This window comes from Artibeus jamaicensis, unplaced genomic scaffold, assembly GCF_021234435.1.
Source record: "Artibeus jamaicensis isolate MK-2021 breed Jamaican fruit bat unplaced genomic scaffold, CSHL_Jam_final contig_525, whole genome shotgun sequence".
NCBI classification, from domain to species: domain Eukaryota; kingdom Metazoa; phylum Chordata; class Mammalia; order Chiroptera; family Phyllostomidae; genus Artibeus; species Artibeus jamaicensis.
In genome coordinates, this window is record NW_026521874.1 from 6510204 (window position 1) to 6531639 (window position 21436).

General features: G+C 62.0%; 1 protein-coding gene across 8 annotated transcripts in view; it reads right to left on the bottom strand.

Moving 5' to 3' along the window:
* Positions 1–21436, bottom strand: part of RBM19 (RNA binding motif protein 19) — a 163469-nt gene that overhangs the window by 85234 nt on the left and 56799 nt on the right. For all 8 annotated transcript variants that reach the window (XM_037156142.2, XM_053669768.1, XM_053669766.1 and 5 more), the window contains exon 22: positions 10777–10882. In XM_037156142.2, coding sequence (XP_037012037.2) covers positions 10777–10882 — 106 coding nt within the window. The remainder of the gene's footprint in view (positions 1–10776; positions 10883–21436) is intronic.

Below are 21436 nucleotides of genomic sequence, written 5' to 3' on the forward strand. Positions count from 1 at the left end.
CCCCCAGGGAGGGAGCTGCGGGGGTGGTGCAGCCAGGATACCTGCCACTGGGGCCTGCTGTTGGGTCGGGCCAGGCAGCAGCTTCTTCCCCACGGCACAGCCTGCCCCGGAGGGCGACCCATGACCCGGCCCTTCCACCCAGCTGTCAGGGCAGCACCTCCCGGGAAAGCTGAGCCCCGTCTGACTGCCTGATGACCCGCAGGCCCCGGCGAGTCCACCCACCCTGTCTGTCTGCCGCCCTCAACTTCCTCACTGGCCCCGGGCCACCAGCCTCTGCCCCAGGGGCCCAAGTCCTGCCCCAGGCTCTGCCCCCCCGCTGCCTTCGCTCTCCCCAACCCCCTCCTTCTGGTGTTCGTTTCCTGACAGCGTCACTGAGGCGCAACTCCCGCGCCGCTCAAGGTGCCCATCTGAAGGGCACCGCTCGGCGGCCGTTTGCGCACCCACAGCCACCAACCACCAGTGTTTTAGAGCTCCTTCGCCATCACCCCCGCCCAGAGAGCCGCCAAACTCGTTGGCGGTGACTCCTCACCCTCCCCCAGGGGGCGCCGATCTGCTTCCTGCCCCTGTGGTCTGGCCCTTCTGGACAGGTCACATGAGTCACACGGAACTGGAGAGCTCCCTGCTGGACATCGCTTGGTCTTAAGCTACAGGGCAGTGGGCAGGACTCTCCCTGGGACACTCCCCTGCTACAGACGCTGCCACGATTTGTAGCCAGGGCCTGGACTCTGCATGCCCTAGCTCCAAGACCTGGAAGAGTGAATGACTCTCCCAGGCCTCAGTCTGCTCATCTATAAAATGGGAACGTCAATGGTACTCCAACCCGAGGGTTCTACAGAAGACGAGTCAACGTGGAAAGTGCCTAGAAGAGCGTGGGCGCAGTCAGTGCTCAATAGATCCTATTTCTCGCTGTCACTGTGTTACTGGCGCAGACTTGGGACATTTGTAGCTTCTCTTTCTGCAGAGAGGCCAGGAGGTGCTGGGTTTGAGGAGGGCCTGCACCGGGCGCCCCTCAGCACTAGAGACCGTCAGGGGCTGTGGGGTGTGTCCCTCTTGCTCCTGGCACGCCGAAAGCAGGAGGGCTCTGTGCTGGAACCAACCCAACCCAGCGCTAGCTCTCAACTGCAGTGCGACTGTTAACGGTCACACTGTGTCCCCCCAAAAAAGACACATGGAAACCCTAGCCCAACATGAGCTTGTTGGGAAACAAGGTCTTTGCAGACACAAGTTAGTTACATTAAGGTGGAGACACACTAGACCACAGTGGGCCTCTAACCCGGTGACTAGCATCCTCATAAAAGACACAGAGACTGGAGTGTCACCTCCATACACCGAGGAACGTGGGCTGTCGTCACCAGAAGCTAGGAGAGAAGCACGGAACAGATTCTCCCTCAGAAGGAACTACCCCTGCCGACACCTTGGTTTTGAACTTCTGGCCTCTGGAATTGCAGGCCGAGCACCTGCTGATTGACGCCGCCCAGCCCGCGGACTAGGCTATGGCAGCCTGGGGAAGTAGTAACAGTCACCTGGGGCCGGCCGCCCGCCCCACCCTGCGCCCCAGTGGTGGCACCCGGCAGCTGTCCAGGGACAGCTGAGTGTGTGCGAAGCACGAGTGGGAGGCGGGTGGCGCACGCGTCTTTCTGCACCAGCCATGTGGTCACACTGCAGAGAAGCTTTGCTCTCCCGTGCTTTCCGGAGAGGGGCCAGGTGCGGGGAAGCTTTTCTCTCCTCTTCCCCTCCAACTTTAATTTAAAAAACTCTTCCCGACTGCCAGCAGAGCCTCTGCGGTTTAGTTCCACGCGGATATAAAAGCGCATCTGGACTCCGAGCCGAAACGGCCCATTCAGAGCTTTACGACGCACGCATTCTCAGCTGGCGAGGCAGGAGAACAGCCGGACCGGGGGCTGGGGTTCGAAGACGGGGGAGAGGCGGGTTGGGAGTCTGGCGCGGCAGGCGCTCCATCCTGGAGCCAGGGACCCTGAGGAGCCTCGGTCCTGGGGGCACGTCGGGCGGGGGCGGCCAAGGGGCTGCGTCTGGGGGAAGCTAAGCCTGAACTCAGACAAATAAAATAGCAGGGCCTGGGAGGAGCCCCCAAACGCGGCCACGGTTCCGACTCTCCCTTCCTCTTCGGGAGACAGTCTCCCTTCCTATGCCATGCAAACCCTGGCGAAGTCCTCACTCTCTGCAGGAGGGCGGTTGGAACCCCCCTCTGGGCCTCCCTGCAATAAAACCCCTCATGAATCCTCATCTCCTTCTTGGTCAGGGCTTTTCACTTGAAGCGGCAAGGAGGCACCGCCGGTAAGACCGGGGGCTCTGCACCTGAGCCACCAGTTCGAACTCCTGCTCTGCCACGTGACAGCTCTGTGATCCGGGCAAGCTGCCGCGCCTCTTGGGGCCTCAGGTTCCTCATACGCAAGAGCGGCAGCAGGAGAGGACGGGAGGATGCAGGGAACCAACACCTCCGAAGCCCCAGGGCCACCTGAGTCTCACTGACACCGAGGTTACTGTTGTGACGCCTGCCCTCCTCCTCACTGTTGGGGGCAGGACACAACCGCCCTTTTGTATTTGAAGTTTCAGCACAGTGTGTGATTCATTAGAGACTGCAGGGTGACCTGTCTGAGTTTAACCGGGTGGTGGCCCCGAGTACCCATGGCTGCGGTGGGGGGAGGTGGTGGCCTGCGACTGTCGGGGGCAACACGCACTGCAACTCTCGGCTGTTCAGGCCTTGGGTGGTCCCAGCGCCTGCACTTCACGACAAGAGCCTAACTCATCTGCAGGACTCCAGGCGGGGAGGAAGCCAGGAGAAGGGACTTTGGGGAGGTGCAGGGCCGCAGCCCCACCCCTGGCCTGAGGTCCACCGCATCCTCGTCCCCAGTCCCTGCGCTCGACTCCACCGAGACCTGCGCCACCTTCTGCCCAGGCTCTAAACCTCGGCTCCAGGCCTGGCGACCCTGCCGAGAAAGCCCAGGGGCCTCGTGCACCTCCAGGGGCTCAGTGGTCAGCACAGGGCTCGCTGTCCCGACACAGGAGTAGACGGCCGCACGCCTCTGGCCCTTTCTGTCTCTCCAAATCCTGCCTGGCTTCCTCCTTTGCAGCCCCAGAGCCTTTTCTCCCCACGACTCGTGGATTTCCTGCATTCCACGGGACTCTGAGCACATGACCTCCACCCATGTGTGAGGACGGACACTTCCCCTACTCCCCCCCCGAGGGAAAACTGGCGCTCCGGCTGGGGTCTGTGCCCAGGTCGCCGCCCTCCTCCTGTCCTTTCAGCCTCCACGCACTGTCTCTGGGCGTCCGCAGTTCTGCTCTGGCCTTGGAAGGGCACCCTCCTCCCAGCCGGCCCGCTGGTATCTGGGGCTGGCCGGGCATCCTCCCTGTGCCTTGCACACCTGCCTGTCACACCTGCTTACATGCTGGTCCCCTCGGCTCAGCCATGAGCCTGGAGGGAAGGCATCTACCCTTGCTACCAGAGCGTGTTTGCTCAACACTTACAGGGCAAGCTGGAGTCCCCTCCACCACAGGGCTCCTGACTGGGAGTGACCCTTGGGCTGGTCCTGGCTGCGGCTGGAGGTCCTGCCCAGCTTCCTTCACAGCCTCGACTCAGACCAGGAAGACGGCAGGGACAGGAGCACGTCTCACCCCGACGGTGCACACAAGTGCGAAAGCGCCCTTTGCTTAGGACAAGACCTGACATACACCCAGTCCTGGGTCTGATGTATGGAGAGAAGGACAGGAGATCAACACCCATGACCTTGGAACCTCACAGGGCGGAAAGGAGCACCTAGGACATGCCAAACCCTCAGCCAGGTCATGGCAGAAGCCTGAGACCCAGAATGGCGCTTTAAGGGGGCATCACGTGGTGCCCTGACCTCTGGGGCCACTTCCTGTTACCACCTGATGGCTGGGGGCTGATTTCCCCGCTCCTCCTCCAACCCCCGTTCCCTGACCCCATGGACCGTCAGTCCAGGGCACCCCGGCCCCTGGTTTCTATTTAGGGCTAGCGAAGGGGAGGCACCACGGGGACGAAGAGCAGGGGCAGGCGGTGGGGGTGGGGCATTCTTGCCCTGCTCCCTTCTTCCAGGACTTGGCTCTGGCCCACGGCCCCTCCTTTCCCTCCAAGCGCCCCTTTAGCAGGTGGCGACAGCTCCCAGTGTCACCGGTCCCCCGGGGCTCCCCTGGGGAGTCCAAGCTCTCCTGACCCCCGCAGACCTGTCTTCATCTGAACCGTCTCGGCAGAGGCTCTCTTCCCGGCCCAGATGGCCGGCCAGTCTCGGCCGCAGCCCGGGCAGGTGGACGTGGGCCCCGGACAGCAGGCCTCGCACAGAAGGTCAGAGGCCGACAAGGACGCTCCGCGCTGCCATGTCACCTGGCTCCCCAGCGTGGGTGTCCCAAAATCACACCTCTCATTTCTCCCGTGACCTGAGCCACCACCTCGGGCACTTCGAGTGCTGGCCTCGGCTGCCTCCTCCGCAGCCCCGGGAGGAAGTCTGCGAAGGTGGAGAGCGTGACAGGCGTGGGCTCTGCTGCGACCAGGCCTGGCAGCCGCCGTCCCAACACCGGGAAGGCCCGGGATGGCTGCCAGCGCAGTGCGGGGCCTGACCTTCCCGCTGCCCTCCTGGAAGGCAGCAGAGGCCCATGGACACCCTCGGCAGGACTCCCGTCCCCAGGCCCTGGGCGCCCGCTCGGCCCCTGCTGCGCTGTGCCCTGCAGAGTGGGAGGGCTGCCTCCGTCAGCAGGCGTCCGCTCCACCTGGACGCGGACACCGCCAACGTGTCCTGGCCATCTGTGTCCCCACTGCCTGGAGTAAGCGTGACCCGAGCCGGCCAGTAATGACCACGTGTGCCGGGAGCACAGGGAGAGGGTTAGGGCACCAGGGCACGCGCTGGGCTCGGGCCGCTGGGCTCCTCCTCTGCCAGAGAGGGCCAGGCACCAGGCCGGTGCCTCCTGGGTGGAGGGCCTGCTGGCAGGGACGTCATCTCCCTGTAGGGGATGGCCGGTGCTCTGAGAAACAGCTGCCTTTCATCCCTGTCCTCACAAGCATGAGGAGTCCTGTATATACTGACAGCATCTCTGCAGCTGCCTGTGGACCCATGGGGGGAGCCGGGAAGAAGCCGGTCCCAGGGCCAGCGAGGCTCTTTGCACAGTGCGGTGACTCTGACTGTGGCCCCCTCAGCACCGTCCCGAGTCATGGGCCAGGGGGGCTGAGGGTTACTTCGTAAGGCAAACATTCCAGGCCGTCGTGTCTGAGACATTCCCACAAACAGCTTTCCTTCCATTCATCCGTCCACTCAGCTCAGCCCAGCTCAACTCTGCATCCCTGGAGGCTCTACTGTGAGCCAAAGACCGAAACGGGACGTGAAGGGGACACACCACCTGACCTCTGGAAGACAGAAGAGCCACCAGGAAAAAAGGGCCAGTCCCAGGAAGCCCAGGGCCAGAAGTGACAGAGCGCCGAGGCAGCGTGGCCTGGTGGTGGCCGTGGGCTCCACAGCCGGGCCCAGACGGGCTGTGCAATCGCCCAGTGACCGGAAGGGCGGGTGTCTGCAGCCCAGCCCCTCCCAGGCCTGCAGGGCACCGCCTGCTGCCGTCAACCTCCCGGGGCCCGTAGGTGGCAGTCGGGTCTGTCCTGGTGCTGCTGACACTGGTGGTGAGCGACAGTCACCTTCTCCCCTGGGAGGGGGTCGCTTGTCCTGATCTGGGTCCCCTGCCACAAATGTGTCGGCTGAGCCTGAGTCTCTGCCTTGAAACACAAGGTTCAGGACTCAGGTGCCTTTCCTCTCCACTGCTGGGGTCCGATGACAGACACGAGGCAAAACACGGGCCTGAGCGCACACACCCGACCAGAGGGTGGGGGCTGAACCCCGAGTCCTGAACGTGCTCCCGGTTAACGTGTTAGAAGACAAAGAACCACCGACACCTGGGCTTCAGCCCCGGCACCTCCGACCTGGGGGACCCAGAGCATTCGGCCGCCTCTGCTGCCCTGGGCCCGCACGAGGCCTTTCCACACTGCACTCCCTTTGACCCTCACGGTCACAGCAAGGGACAGCACCATCCTCTCCCACGTGGGGACTGGGGACGAGCAACCTGGGGTGGGGGGACACCAAGTCCCCTGCCCACGGCCACGCGGCTGGAAGGAGGCAGCTCTGACTCCACAGGCCACACTGCTGACTGCTGTGTGGCCCTGCCTGTCTCGAACACGGCTCGACGAGGGGGGTGCCACGCCCCAGGGACCCCCCTACCCCGCGGGGGGGCACCCACCCGGCTGCCCCCCCACTCAGTGAAGCAAACGTGCGCACTGCAAGCTCGTCACTACTGATCTGCGGGCGACGGGCCGGGCATGGACGGCGCATCGCCATGGCCCAGCACGGCGGACGCGGCTCTTTCTGGCTCGCCGCCTCTTCCCACTGCATGTCCTGTTCCGGTGACACCTGCAAGGTGACGGCCGTGGGTGTGGAGAGGCCTAAAGGGAGCCCCTCCGAACTGCCCCGAGTCACCCCCGGCGGCGTGCAGAAGGGAGACCCAAGAGAGGCGATGCTGACTGGGGCGGCCCTGCCATCAGAGCTGCGGCTGTGCACCGCAGCGAGGACGGCGCTGCTGCCAGCGCCGACCACCATCACGTCTCCCTGCTGCCGGCTCCCCCCAAGTGTTTACTTAAGCCAACACATTGCTCTGATAATTGGATAACATTCCACGTGAAAATAGACCTTTTAAAGCAACAGCAGTGGCAGCAGATAAAAACAGCTGCAACTGCAAAAGTAGGAAGTGGCGGTGGTGGCTGGGCTGGCAGCACCGAAGGTGCACACGTGGGAGGACGTGGACGTCCCGGGGTTGGTGCACATGTGGGATGACGTGGACATCCTGGGGTCCAGTGCCGGGTCTGTCCTCTGTGTTCCTCTACTTCCAGCCCCCTCCCCCCTCCGCCCATGGCTGGCCTGGTCTGGGTGAAGGAAGGAGCTTCTCAACGAATCTAGGGGCTAATAGTGGCCTCTCAGCCAACGGGGATGAGCACACGGGTTGGGGACCTGGGCCGGGAGCCAAGGCCACCCGCCCAGGTACAGCGCTGCTGCAGGAACACCCGCTCGTCCTCTGGGGGCCAGACAAGCTGCTTTCACCCTGGGCTTGCTCCCAAGAGACGCTGGCAGGAACAGCCTCTGGGTCTTCTTCCAGTACGACACTGATGAGCCCTTTTCTTGGGGCCATACTGGGGCTGGGTAAGGGTAAGGGGTGCGAGGGCCCTCAGTGTCCACAGACACATGAGTGGAGGGTGGCAGGGAGGGGCTGAATGTGTGGGCTTTGGAGTCAGACGGCAGTTTCCCAGTTCCGCCCAGCACTCAAGGCCCTCAAGACTTCTTCCTCCCTTTCAACCTCGGTCTTCCCATCTGTCACGTGGCTTCCTACCTCCTATCTCCTAGACTCCCAGGAGAAATAAACACTATGTAGGCGATTCATGCTTTTTAGGGTGGATACTTTTACCAAGGCCAAGAGGCTGCTCTTCCAGAAATACCGTCAGGGCCCTGGGGGCCACGGGGCCGGTGCCATGGACACCGTGGAGAGCTGAGCACCAAGTGTGCGCCAGGGCACCACTTGGGAAGTTACTCTATCCACCGGTAGCCAGTGCGCGCGGCTCTGCAGGTCAGCGGAGAGCGCTGGATGCCCCACTTGGAAGACAACCAAGTTCTCCAGACGGACGGGGAGAAACAAAAAGAACAAAGGGAGCTTTGCAGGAGAGGCGTCCCCGGGGGTTCAGACTTGAGCCCCTGGGAGGACCAGTGCATTGGGACGCATTCCAGGCCTTGACGTCCTGTTCGCCCTCACCAACCTCCGTCCACCCTCCACTTGTCCCTACGTGCGGTGGCAGGTTCTTTGAAAAACACTGGATCGCCACAGCTGGTTCAGATGATTCTGGCACTCGCAGGGGTGACGTTTACTGTCTGGGACAGTGCGGCTGGTAGAGTGTCCGAGGTGGGGAGACTCTGCCGGCTTGTGGAGCTGCGTCCAGGGCAGACTGCTAGGTCCACCCCTGGTTCGGCATTCCTGCTGAAGAGCCAGGTTGGGGCTGCCCACCGCTTTGCGGGGCTCGGTGCATCAGACGGGGCTTAGCAAACACTTGAAAAACTGGGGGGCAGGGTACTTTTGCAAACCACCCGCCTGATTTGCAAGGGCTGCTGCAGGGAGGGAGGAGACAGTGAGTATGCGGCGCACGTGCCACTCACAAAGCCGGGCACTGGGTCACGGGAGCCTCCGCCTCTTGTCATCAGTTGCCTGGTTACTCTGAGCTCAGCCACGGCAGCCTTCTCGAGGCCTTGTGCTAGAATTCTCTTCCCGGTTTCGGAGCGTGGCTTCACCCGAAGTGGCTCACTGGGTAACAGAGTCCCGATGGTGCTTGGAGTGGAACACGGGGGCCACGGGCACGGCCGGGAAGGTTTCTAACGGATGTCTGCTGCCTGGAGTACTCCCCCAAAAGGAAGGCCACCTAGGGACATAGCCCTGAGGACCTGGGGGTCCCGAGGTGCCTCTGCCAGCCCAGAGAGTCCCACACTTTCCTTCTGCAAAGGTTTAAAGAAAAAGATCTTTGGAGGGTTTGCTCAGCGTCTCCTTGCAGCACCGCTCACCCTCTTGTGGCGCACACCCACCCTCGAGCTAACTAGATCCTTACAATATTCACAATTCTATTCACCAGCAGGCAGTGTGCGCAGCTCTGCGGGTCAGCGGAGAGCGCTGGGTGCTCCACTCGGAAGACAATCAAGTTCTCCAGACGGACGGGGAGAAGCAACCCAGCTTCTCTGGAGGCAAAAAGAGCAAAGGGAGTGTTGCAGGAGAGATGTGCCCTGGGGGGGCAGACTTCGAGGAGGGCTGGCCTGTTTGGTGGTGGCACAGAGGGGACTCCCACGTGGCGACAGGGAAGAGCCTCGCAGGGCTGGACAAGCTCCAAAGCCAGACCACCACCCATGGGAGGTGAGGGGCTGTGGGCTGGGTACTCACTGTCCTTGGTGGCCTTTTGCCCGGAGCCCAGAGCCGAAGGTGGGGAGGGGTGGGGAGGGGCCCCCTCCGCAAACCACCAGGAGCTGTGTTGGGCTTCGGAAACAACACCGGCAGCCTGGCCTCAGTGCCTGCGGATCACAGGCCATTCAGGCATGCGCGCTGCCCGTCCGCCGGAGCCGCCCTTCTGTTCTGGCGATGCTGCGTCCTGGCAGCGGGGTGCACGACACTTCAAGGCCGGGAGGCAACGCCTCGTCTCAGCCGCCTGACACCCTGTGAGCCATGTCCACCTGACGCCAGCCGCGGCTCTGGCGAGGGGCTGTGTGCGGGGGGCGGGCTCTTCCCCATCCCGATCAGTGCCGGTGTTGCTGTGGTCACCATTAGTGGGGCCCGGTGCGCTTCTGAAAACACGCCCTCATCCCAACCTCACGACTCGACGATGGAAACCCCGACACCAAGGGCAGGTGAGGCGCACGGAGAACAGGTCCAGGACCCAAACTCGGGGGGTGTGGCTTTGGGGCCTGGAAACTGACAGGCGGCTCGCGGACTGGCATCGCGGGAGGAAGGCCGGCGGCGCCGAAGGGGCCCAGGCCGGCAGCAACAGCTTGCATTCCTCTTTGACACATGGGGAAACTGAGGCACAGGGCCAGGAAAACAGCTGGCGCTCTGCACGGCTGTCCCCTGGCTCCCCTGAGCTGGCGCCGGGGCCTGGTGCGTGCAGGATGTGCTGCCCCCGTGTCCGCCACCACCACGGGAGGTAAGGGGAGGACTGCCGGCCAGAGAGAGAGGAGCAGACGTCCGGACAAACGTGGGAGCTCAAGGCGCTGAGACAGAGGTGGCTGGCAAGGCTCCCTGAGGTCGCAGGGAGCCCTGTCAGCCTGCACGGGTCCCCAGGACCCACAAAGGCCACGGCCGTGTCTCTGAAGTGTCACAGTCGGCCCCTCCCACACCGGGCCTCTGGCAACGCAGACTTGCTACAGGCTGAGGTTTCTTGGAGGTGGGGGGGTTTCCCGCCATTAAGGGAACCTGCACACAGCTCTAGTGTGACCCCGGAAAAACACAAGGCCTAGAGGAGACCCCACCCGAGGGCACAGGCTCATGGAGGACACCCACGATGACAGACAACAGCGTCACCGCCTCGGCCACCTCCCCAAGGGGCTGACCTGGTCATGCCAGAACAGTAGCCTCAGATGAAGCCAGAACCCATCCCGGCATCTGCCCCGCGCCTGCTGCTGGGCCAGGCGGGCACGCGGCCAGTTTCCCACCTTGAGGACGCAGCCCCATGTGCTCCTTGGCTCCTACGTCCAGAGGTTGCTTTGCTTAAAACGTAAAGGGTGTCCTGGTCTCCAAGGAGCCTGGAGGAACTCTGTGCACAGCAGCACCTGCCTGGGCTGCAACCAGCTCCAAACAGAAGCCCCAGCCACCGGGAGGAGGATGAAGGGAAAGACGTGTCCCCATGGGTCCCCACTCGGGGACCTTGCGTTCTCCAGGTCAGAATTGTCCCCGAGTGCCCTCTGCACAGCTCCTCTGTGCTGTCCCCCTGGGTTGGGGGGCTCACAACCTACAGCCTTCCTGTCTGACCTGGGGAGGCCTGGGAAGCCCTCTCACTCCACTTTGTACCCCAGGCCCCTGCATGGATGACGTGGGGAGTGGGCGAAGGACACAGACTGCCCCTTCCTCCACACACAAAACCCAGAGTCTTCTCCACGGCCAGGGGGTGACAAAGAGGAGGAAAACCCCAGAGCCCCTCGGCTTCTCCTACAAGAGCCGGGAGGGGAGAGCAGAGGGCTGCCACCTCACCTTCGCATCCTGCTTGGTGAGGAAGTCCACGAAGCCGAACCCTCTGTGCGAGCCTGTCCCGGCCATCTTCTTTGGCAAGCGGACGGTCTTCAGCTCCCCGAAGGTACTAGGGACAGAAGGCAGAGCACACAGAGTTTCAGAACGGAGGGCCGCAAAGGGGATGGGGCCGATGCTCCCGGGCTCGGTCCTTCCCGTCAGGAGAGAGAAGCGCCGGCAGGTGCACAGTGCACACGCACACGCGCGCACACCCGGTCAGCTCCCGCCCAGCCAGCACGCGCTCCAGGGCATAAGCAGCCTCCTCCTCCAGGCCCCGGCCACCATGCTGGGCATGGGGGCACCAGCGGGTTGCAGATGCTGACGGAGAACATTTGGTTCCTCTCTGACAGGCCGACACACTCGCCCTCCCCTGGCCCGAGGGGGTTTCCAGCCTTGCACATGCATGGCCAGGCTGGGAAGGTGAGGGCTGCTGGTGTGCTGACTGGTCGGGGGGGGTCTCCCCAAGAAGTGGAGCTCTGCCCTGAACAAGCCCAGCACCCGGGACCTACTTCAACACAAGACGCCCGGACGCCACACACAGCGACTCCCTCGGCACTTGGGTTCTCACAGCCGCTGCGCCCAAGTCAGGCGAAGCTCTGCAGAAGCCAACGGCTCGGCTCCCTGACGGGGATCGAACGGGTAAATGCGATGGGGGCCACTCGGGGGGCCCCTCCGCTCTTCCCGCACCAACCTCAGAGAATTCCGGACAAAAGGATCTGGCCTCCCTTCTCTCCAGCCTCTCACACGCCCCAGCCCCATCCCAGCGTCCATTTATCAAATATATATGTGCAAACTGCTGCTGATAAATATTTAATGTGCCCGGCATCTGTGGAGAGGTATTATTTTATTTGAAAATCGACACACACTCGTGCGGGCGCCTGGGCACACGCACAGACGTACGACGGTCTAGGACGCTTTGGGGCCAGAGACCGACTGGGTAAAAACCACAGCGGGGGCCGTCTGCTCTCTCGAAACGATGTAAGCTACACCTGAGGCGCTGACCCGCAGCCCTGCCCGCATGACCAGGCATCTGCCGGCCCAATTTCCAAAGCCAGGACGGTGTGCAAACGCGGCATTATGAGCCCTCAAAATGAGCCTGCACGTCTCCGCGGAGCTCGGCCGGCAGTGCCGCTCCCCCTCCCGGGGCCTCTCTGAGCAGGCGGCAGAACCCGCAGAACCGGCTGCTGGCGACAAGGCAGCCTCCTGGGCAGGGGAGGGGCTGGGAGGACAGTGGGGGGGCCCTGTCAGTCTTCCTGGCCCACGGGGAGGGGCGGGCTGGGGCCCAGGAGCCGGGCAGGTGGGGCGGCAGGAGGGGATGTGACAGAGCCGAGCAGCCCAGAACACAAACCCTGCTTTCTTCTGCCACCTAAAGGCGGCCGCGCCCTGCGGCAGGCACGCTGCCTCTCCTGCTCCGTGGGCCCTGCGCCTCTGCGGGGGCTGGTGCGCGGCTGGGCAGGCAGGGGGCAGCTGAGGGCCCTCGAGGGTGCCTTCGGATAAATGGTCCCTTCGCTCTGAGTTCTTCAGAGACACGGGGACTGCAGGGATGGTGTGTCCAAGGAGCTTGAGGACGGGTGTCTGCAAGCACTCAGACCAGGTGTGACGGGGCTGACAGGCACAGGGGGGCCGGGCGAGACCTCCCGTGTGCCCCGGCCACGCTGGGTCCCATGTAGGCACGATCACAGACAGCCTGTGGCTGTGCTGGTCTCTCTGCTGCTGTCCACCCCAGCCCTGGGCTCTCTGGCCGTTGCTTCACTGCAGCTCGCTCTGAGCAGCCTGTGCCACTCTGCCTCGGCAGGGCTGGACACCCCACCAGCACCCGGGCGCCGTGGTGTGGACGTGTGGCTGCTTGCCTTCCCCTGGAGCTGGAGCTCGGCGCTGCCACAGTAAAAACACCTGCCTGTTTGTCACAAGGCCTGCCGAGAGGGGACTGGCGCCCGGCTCAGAGTGGACACCTGGCAGCCTATCTGGAATGACCCAACGGCAGCCCTGGAGATAGCCGTGGTCACTGGTGTACTGATTACACCCCCATTCGGCGCTGGGACAAGGACGACCGGTAGAGCCGCAGGAATGTGAGTCATGGCTTTACCATGCCTGTGTGACAGAGAAACCAAGGCTCAGGGAGGTGGCAGTTCTGCTAGGATGTGGCAGGACTAGAATGTGATCTCAGGGATGTTGAGTCTCTTTCTGCTGCGTGACGTTCCGCCCACGTCAGTAATCTGGGGAAGAGGGGTGACTGGCCGCTTTCAGGAACGAGGCAGCTAGGAATGCCGAGTGGTTGGTCGTCCTAGGGGTCCAGTCACTTGCCCAAGACCCCAGGACAAGAAAGGCAGACCAAGTGCCAGGTCCTCCCATCCACACTGTGCGCACACCTCCAGCCTCTGCCTATGGGGGCTCCAATCCTGTGCCCAGACGGTCTCGGTGGCCTCTGCCCGGATGTCTTAGCCCTCTGTGGTGCGTGGTGAGCCAGCCTGCGTGTCTGTGAACGTGTGGAAGGGAGAGAGAGCGGGAGACAGAGGAAGAACGAGGGAGGGGGAAAAGGGAGGGGAGAGAGAGACTGGGAGGTGAGTCCCTCCCTCTCCACAGCGCACTGCACGCTGCAGACGCTCTGTGCATGGCAAGCAGCTGAGGGTCCGGAGAAAGGCGAGGAAAATAATTAAAAGGTGGAGAAAGAAGCTGATGAGGAAAGGCTAGAGGAGCCATGCTTCTGTGGCTTGGGGAAGTGGAGTTTCAGAGCTCGGCTGCAGGAGCCATGCCAGAGGGGTCGTGGGTGGGGATCAGAGAACGGGGATCCTGCCCCAGGCAGCTGGGGGCCTGAGGGGCTGGGAGGTCTCTGCAGGGCAAATGTCAGGCTGTGCCCCAAGGCCCGGGAAGCTCCCCCATCCCGTTATTCTCCAGGAGACGAGGAAGGTGGGGGTGGCGAGCTCGCTTCCTCCTGTCTGAGTCAGGGCAAGGGAGCACTGGGGCCCGTGGAGCAGCCGGGAGACTGGACTTAGATCTCACCAAAAACCGCCCGATGCTGCCAAGCCCTGAACGGAAAGTCTGGGACTTCCAGACACCATCACTCCTGCCGCCACCCCGGGTACAATGCCCGGTGCCTGTGATGGGCTTTTCACCACGCTGCTTCCAGGGGCAACGACTGGGGGCAGTGGCGATACCGCCTGTTTTACAAACGAGAAAACCAAGGGCCAGAGAGGGGACCTGACCTGCCAGGCCCCCTGGCCTGGGGCGCACACCCAGATGGCACTTCCCTCCTGGCTCAGAACCTGCTGGGCAGGTGGGGGCTGCGGTTCCTGTAGGACCGAGTGTGATAATATAAGACTGACCAATACTGGTGATCTCAGCGAGATAGCAAAGAGAATTAAAATGGGGGAAAAAAAACGGTTGGGGGAGGAAAAAAAATCGATGAAGTACCTTTAGCTCCTTGGAGATAAGCGATATATAAATACCAGCCATTATTAAGGTTCTTATCTGACAGCGAAGTCCACGGAGCCGTTTTTAAGAGTGGCTTTGGGAGGAAGTTGTGCGTGAACCCTCGTCTCCCGGGGGCAGGGCCACCAGCGGGGGGAGGCCGCACAGGCCCTGGGACCGCAGGGGGAGGACAATCCCGGGGCACCGCTGGCTCCTCCCCACGCCCAGGCTCTGCCGCTGGGGGAGGGAGGCGCTGCGCTCCCCACTGTGTAGATAATAGAAACCACAAAATAGCAATTACTGTATCAGAAGCTGTGAATAAAAGGGACGTACCGGGCCTTTAAACATGGCCCTCCTTCCCTCCCCCACCACGCTCACACTTCAGTAACGAACTCACACCTCGCTTTTCCAATTATTTCATTCACCTTGGGTTCACCAATTACTCCCCCGCGCCGCGGCCCACCCCCTCCACTGGGCCACACACGCGTGGCTGCGGGCGGGTTGGGGGTTTTGGAAGACCGGAGCTGGTCCTCGAGTTTCTAATTTCCTTCCAGGTGAGCGTGGGTGGGAGGGGTGGGCGCGGAGGTGTTGTGCCAGACGAGGCGACTGTGCCCGGCGCTCATAAACAAGTCTGGCCATGCAAACTGGGCCTGCACACGGGCCCGAAGGCAGACAAGCCCCGGAGGGACCCGCCTGCACGCCTGTGCTGTGCACTAACCCCTCCCCAGACCTGCCACGGCCTGAACGGTGACTGCCTGGTCTTTGGCTCTGCTGCCAAAATAGAAGGGATGAATTGTCTGTTCTCCTTCCTGGGCCACAGTGATGAGACGAGAGAGAAGTGAGCAAGAGGAAGGTGAGGAGACACAGAGCGCCCTCCTGAGACACTGAGCTTGACATTTCTATAGCTGCTTGGTGTCTGAGTTTGGGACTGAGTGAGAGGGCTGTGGGGCGCCCCACCCCTCAAGCCCGCACGCTGGCACCAAGTAGGGGTTGGCACACCCTGAGGAGCCGAGCCCTTGTCGCTCTCCTGCTCGGATCAGTGGAAGCAGCAGAGTCCCAGCAGAAAGGCCGAGTCACACGGGCAGTTCCTGGGCACGACTGTGCTTTTTCCCGCCTGCACTCAGGGTGTGGCTGCGGGAAAGAGACCAGCTCCCACCCACAGGACCCAAAGTTGCAGTCACAGTGTGGTCTGCACAAGACGAAGGGGCAGGTGAGAATAAACTGCAGGCTTCTTGCAGTTCCTTCTCGAGGTAAGAAGAAAGAGCCGAGTCGAGTCTCTTGGCATTGAAAAGCCTTTCAAATATACCGCGATTTTCTAAAATCACACGCACATCGCACATGTTTAACAAAACTGAGGCTCAAAAAGGTCACAATTCCTCCAACACTTGGTGAATGACCTGCCCAAAGTCCAGCGTGTCCTGGGCTCAGAGTGGCTGGTTGTCCCTGAACCTGTTCAAGGGGCCCTGTGTGCAAGGTGCCCAGGGGAGTCAATGCCAGACGCCACCCTTGCTCCCAGGGGGCCCTGGTCTGCAAGAAGAGCTGGCAGGTAGGAAGTGGGCTCTGCCTACCCCAGAGACACAGAGGACTATGTGATAACCTCCCTCATCTCCACTGCGTATGAGCTAGAGCTGAGCACTTCTGATCTCCACACACTTCCACCCACCGCTCATGCACCCACCCTCAAAGAGGGTCCACCCACGACCCCACAGAGTGGTTCCCGCCGGGCGAATGAGAATGGCAGGTGGGCAACAGCTCTGCCCAGCATCCTGCCTCACGTCTCCCTTCCGCTGCCGAGCGGCCACGTGGCTAAGGGCCCCAGATGAGGAAGGCGGAGAGACTGGAGGGCCTACGGGAGGACCAGAGACGAGCCTACACCTCCGTCTGTGGCGGCGGACTTCTGCAGTGGGGGGCTCGGGCACAGGACCCACTGTCAGGACCTCCCGCCTCTGTGATGCGCACGGACAGGACTGGCAGACTCACCAGCAGGGAAGCCACCCCACTGAGCCTGGGCCTGGCTACGTCAGCCAGGTTCCATGTGCACGGGCTCTTTTCCCACCCCTACAAGGTCATACTGCTGTGCACATGTTGGCCCCGCGTGGAGCCGACGCTGAGCAAGGGACGCCAGCTCCGGGAGCTGGCCAGTCCCCTCCTCCTCCTCTGTCCCCTCTCACTGTCTTTTTATGGAGTGCCTTTTAGATGGGACTTTTCCAGTGACTCACCGCTCATTATGGCGACGGTCGGCTGTGGGAAGGTTACCTCATCGCCATCAGCGCATGCTCCCTCTTATTTTTGCCTCTCAAAGCCTGAAAAATGGCCCAGTTTCCAAGAAAGTGAGAGAAGAAGTGCGGGGGCCAGTGTTTAGCTGTTCTCAACAGGCTTTCATGGAGTCCTCTGCAGGCAAGTGCGACCCTCTCATTTTCTAGACGAGGGATCCCGGGGACAAGCAGTTCGACACTGTCTCTGAATCAGAGTCTGGACTCTCCAGAGAGGCTCCGGTGGAGGGGACAGGGCACCGGGAGGCGAGAGCTCCTGTCTGAGTGCTTTCCAGGCTGAACTGGTGTGAGACAGAGAGAGAAAGTGTGTGTGCGTGTGTGAAAGAGAGAGACACAGACACGTGCCAGAGCCAGGTCAACAGAAGGGATGGGAAGCTGGCCCCAAGTCAAAGGCCTCCGGGCGGACAGATGACAGAGGAAGCCGAGAGAGCTAGGGCAAATGGCAGAAACCTCCAGCCCCGTGACCTCTGGATCAGCGGCACCAAGGTCATCCAGGTCTGACTCCGGGGCTGGGGGTGGGGGTGGGCCAGTCCAGGTGCAGGGCACAAGAGCTCCAGGTGAGCACGTCAGCTCCAGGGGGAAGGACTCGGCTCTAGCGGAGGGCGGAGGGGCCACGCAGCCCCAGCCTGAATGGCCTGTGGACGTTGGTTGGGGCCGACCTTGCTTCTACAGCCGCCTGCAATTCAGAGTCTTCTGAGAAATGAGGTTTTTAAATATTGGCGTGAAGTCAGCAGTTGAACCCTCCTGGTCCCCTGTAGCCCGCCGCCCCCTCGGCTGCCTGTGTTCACACAAAAGGTGGGAGTCTAAGCAACCCGAGGACAGAGAGGGCCTGGCCACTGGGGTTTGCTCCCTGGCCCCCAGCATCTACTCCAGGTGTTCTCACCCCTGTGGCTGCACCTGCAGTGAACGTGTCGCTGACGAGCCTCGTTCTGACAGTGAGGGGCCACTTCTCAGCATCACTGAAACAGCCCGAGCTTGGAGCCAGACCTGGCTTCAGACCCCAGCCTGCGCCCCACGTGCCCTTCCTAAAGCTCAGTTTTGTCATCTGTAAAACGGACCCAACCGCCCCCCCTCCCCCACACGAGGCTGCAAACTCCTGGTCCCGGCATCGACCAGGAACGGAGACACGAAGGTGCTGGCGATGCCACGCCCACCACGAGTCCCTGCACAGGTGACGAGCACCTGATACCCTGGAGCCCTCACGAGGTTTCTGGTGGAAGCTGAGAAGGAGCTGCCTGGGCCCCAGGCCCGAGTGACTTTGTGACTCGAGGAGCCCTGACAAGAGATGCAGTTCTCCATCCCGCCCTCGCCTCCTGCTAGTTTTACACCAGAGTCGGGAGTGAGTGTCCCTGAGCAGGCGTCCCTCAGCCAGGCCCAGGCCCCTGCCCGGGGAGGGCGCGCCGGGCAGTCCCCCGCCTCCGCCCGAGCCAGTTAACAGCACACCCAGCTCACGCGCCCCCTCACGCCTGCCCCCTTCAGCTGCTTCTAGTACAGCTAATCCCATTACAAGAAAACAACGTGGATAATTCAGGCTAATGAAGTCGTTAGGAGAATGTGGGGGCCAGAGGTGGGCATTCAGAACCAATTTAACACCTTTGGTGCCGTCTTCCTCAGTGCAGACAATGTTTGAGAGAAGAGGAAAAATTAGAAGGAGAAAAACATGGCCTCTTTCTTCTTCATTTACATCTGGTTCAGCAGTTAATCTGCCACGTGTCTGGCCTGTTGCTCTAATCTCCGCCGCGACTGCGGGAAACAGGAAAGGCTGTGGGGGCCCGGGGACCGGGGGGCTTGGGCCAAGGAGTTACATGGTGCCCACGCCAAGTGGGCCCTGTAAGCCGACCTTCACCGCGAGGCCAGAACCATGGACGCAGCTCCTGCCTGTCACCCGTGGGAAAGCCCTTGACTGTTCCGGGGCCATGCGCTTTTCCTTCACCAACGCACCATCTGGGTTCTCATCCCAGAGCAGCTGAGAAGGGCAAGGGGTTAACAGTGGCAGGTCCCTAAAGGCCTCGAGGAATGATGGCCGATGGCCCCAGTGGGACCAGGGCACATGCACTCTGCCTGGAGAGGGTCAGACAGTGAACACTTGTGCCTTTGCAACCACTCAACGCTGCCACTTTCGCAAGGAAGCAGCCCCAGACATGTGAGCGATGGGCATGGCTTCTTGCCGGCGCAACTTGAGAAGAACAGGGGCTGGCTCGCGAGCCTTCGTTTGCCGACCTCCGTGTTAGCCCCTGGAACCTCAACGTGGGCCGATGGGCACCCCAGACACAGCCTCCCACAGGTGGGAAAAGGCACCGCACACTTTAGAAAGGCGCCCAACGCCGGTCAATGCTGCCAGAGACGGCTGACACCCCGAGGCAGGAGGGGGCAGTCCCTCTGCAGGGGAAGCCCTCGTTCCTCAGTGGCGGGGGCGATGACAGGCACTGTGTGGTGACAAGCTGAGTCTCTGTGTGTTGGCACCCAGCAGTGAGCGCCAGGTCCCCCAGAGCCAAGAACCACACATCCTGCCACCAGCTGAGAGACCCACACAGTACAAGGCAATAAGGACCACAGACCTACCTGTTGCCCCACTACGTGGTGAGATGGGAAAAGAATGCTGGCAGGAAGGGTGCCACCTTAAAGACCTTCCTACCCAACCCGCCTGCCTGCAAAGAGCTTGTGTTTGTGGTACCAGCTTGCCCGTCTTCCTGCCGTCAGACACTTGCTACGCCCCGTTTCCCTTCTGGACTCCTGGGTGGTCAGCACCCAGGACAGCGCCCTCAGTCTCAGGCAGGCTCCGCAGCACCAGCTCAAGCTGAGCTACAACCGGATGCTGCTGGAGACGCCCTCACTGCTGTTTCCAGGCACCCTCACGACCCAGGTCCTCAATGCCAGAAACAAGAAACAAAGTCAGCAGGGGCCAGTGTTTGCTGAGCACCCGCCACGTGTTCAAGGCCCAGAGCAACCCCCAGGTGGCAGCGTCCCAGGACACACGGGCCCCAGGAGTGGCCTGTCGGGCTCGAAGGGCCTCCACCCAGAACTGCTCGACCTCGAGTCCGTGGCTCTCCTACTCCGCTGTGCTACGCCTGCTCTCGGCCAAGGAGCCCACTTCTGCCTTTGACCTCAGTCCTCAGTTTCTTGCAGGAGCCTGACAGCCCCCAGGAAGCTGCCAGTCAAATGCTAGAGGAAGTGGAAAGAGAGACAGAGGAGATGATGACAGATTTGGAGGGCAGCTCCTGAACTTGGCATTCTAGAGGCTTCGGAGCCCTGCCCCGGGAGGAACACCCCAGACCTCACACAGCATCAGGCACCCCTCGGCGGAAGTCTCAGACGCCTGTCTGACCGAACTCGAGGGTGGAAGAGGCAGAGAGCATGGTCCCCCTGCCCCCAGGGAGTCCTCTGACCGACAAGTCAAAGAGGGGAGGAGGCCACTTCCTGGGGCAGTGGGGTTCAGACTGGGGTGTGCCTCCGGTAACTGGGCAGCCTCAGACCTGAGCTTCCACGCAAAGCCTGGACCACTGTCGTCAGGATGACAGCTGAGACATCCCTGCAGAGGATGCAAGACCCGCAGTAGGAGCCTTTGATGGAAGGCCCCAAGGCCACCCCAGGGGCCGGCGGGAGATGGGGCGCGGGAGGCTCGCTGACGCCTGCTGCTGAGCCTGCCGGCACGGGGTGGGGGTGGGGTGGATCGGGGAGGCACCAGGCTAAGACAGATACTATTTTAAAGAACCTGGGAAGGAAAACAACAATAAAACAACTTGAGCTCAGGATAGCTGGTGAGTTTGAAGATGCAGTGAGAGGTGGAAATGGATTTGTGAGGTGGACCATTTGTTTGGGGCCCAATAAACCAACACAGAATGCGATTCAATGGCAGGAAGGGAGGAGCAGTTTAGGGTTGGCTGGTATAACTTGGGCCGTGGGTGGACAGAGACGCAGGCTCTGGACAGGGGAGGGAGGGGGCCCCATGAGCTGTGTGGCTGTGAGAGCCAGTGGGTCCCGCCGTGGTGGGGGTGGGTGTGTGGGAAACCAAGGCACCCCAGGCAGAGGTGAAGAGAGATGGAGAGGAACCAGCAGGCAGGAGGGAGAGCAGCCCCTCTGCGAGAAGCACTGTTTATCTCACCAGCAAGTTCAAGAGCATCGTCTGCAAAGTTTCTGAGGAGGGGAGTGAACTGCTGCGTCCCCGGCAATGCACACAGGCCAGATGCGCTCTACCTCCAGCCCCTCGAGGTGCACACACAAGGGGCTGTTCGTGCGCATCTCCCCACCCCGCTCCGTTCCACGTGGAGACGAGGAGGAGGAGGAGGAGGAGGAGGAGGAGGAGGAGGACCATGGCCACAGCCTTTTCTGAGGCAGCATGCCTGGGGTGACGTGCGCCTCGGGTGGAGTGGGTGTTAGCTGTATTCAGAGAAATACCATTGGTTTCCACACCCTCCTGGGCAGGGTGGGAGAGAATTACAACCTCACTGGGTTTCTCTGGCGGTTTCTCAAGACCCCAGCGGAAGACAACGCCCATCTGGATCAGCTGGGGTGCTCCCCACCCCCTGGTGAGGGGGGGCTGCCCCTCCAACGGCAGGCTGAGTCAGCCCCCGTGCTCACCGGCCCCACTCAGACTGGGAGGGGCCAGAAGTCTGGGGGCGAGCGTGTGTGTGGGGTCGGGCAGCTCCTCCGCTCTAGGCCTCGGCTTGCTCATCTGACGAATGGGAACAAGGGTGCAAGTCGTGGTGAAGACTCAGTGACGTGATGTCTCTGAAGCCACAAGAACGAGGAAGAAGCAGGTGATGGGATGTGCGGGAGGGAGATGATGCAGGGCAGGTGGGAGAAGCCCTTCCCAGGGAGCACCTGCCATCTGTGTTCTCACCTGTCCTTAGGGGCCCCATTACAGAAGCAGGGGAGGGGCTGTCCCCCGAGGCCAGGGAGGTGCTGTCCCACCCTCTCCCACCTGGGCGTGCTTTGCACGCTGG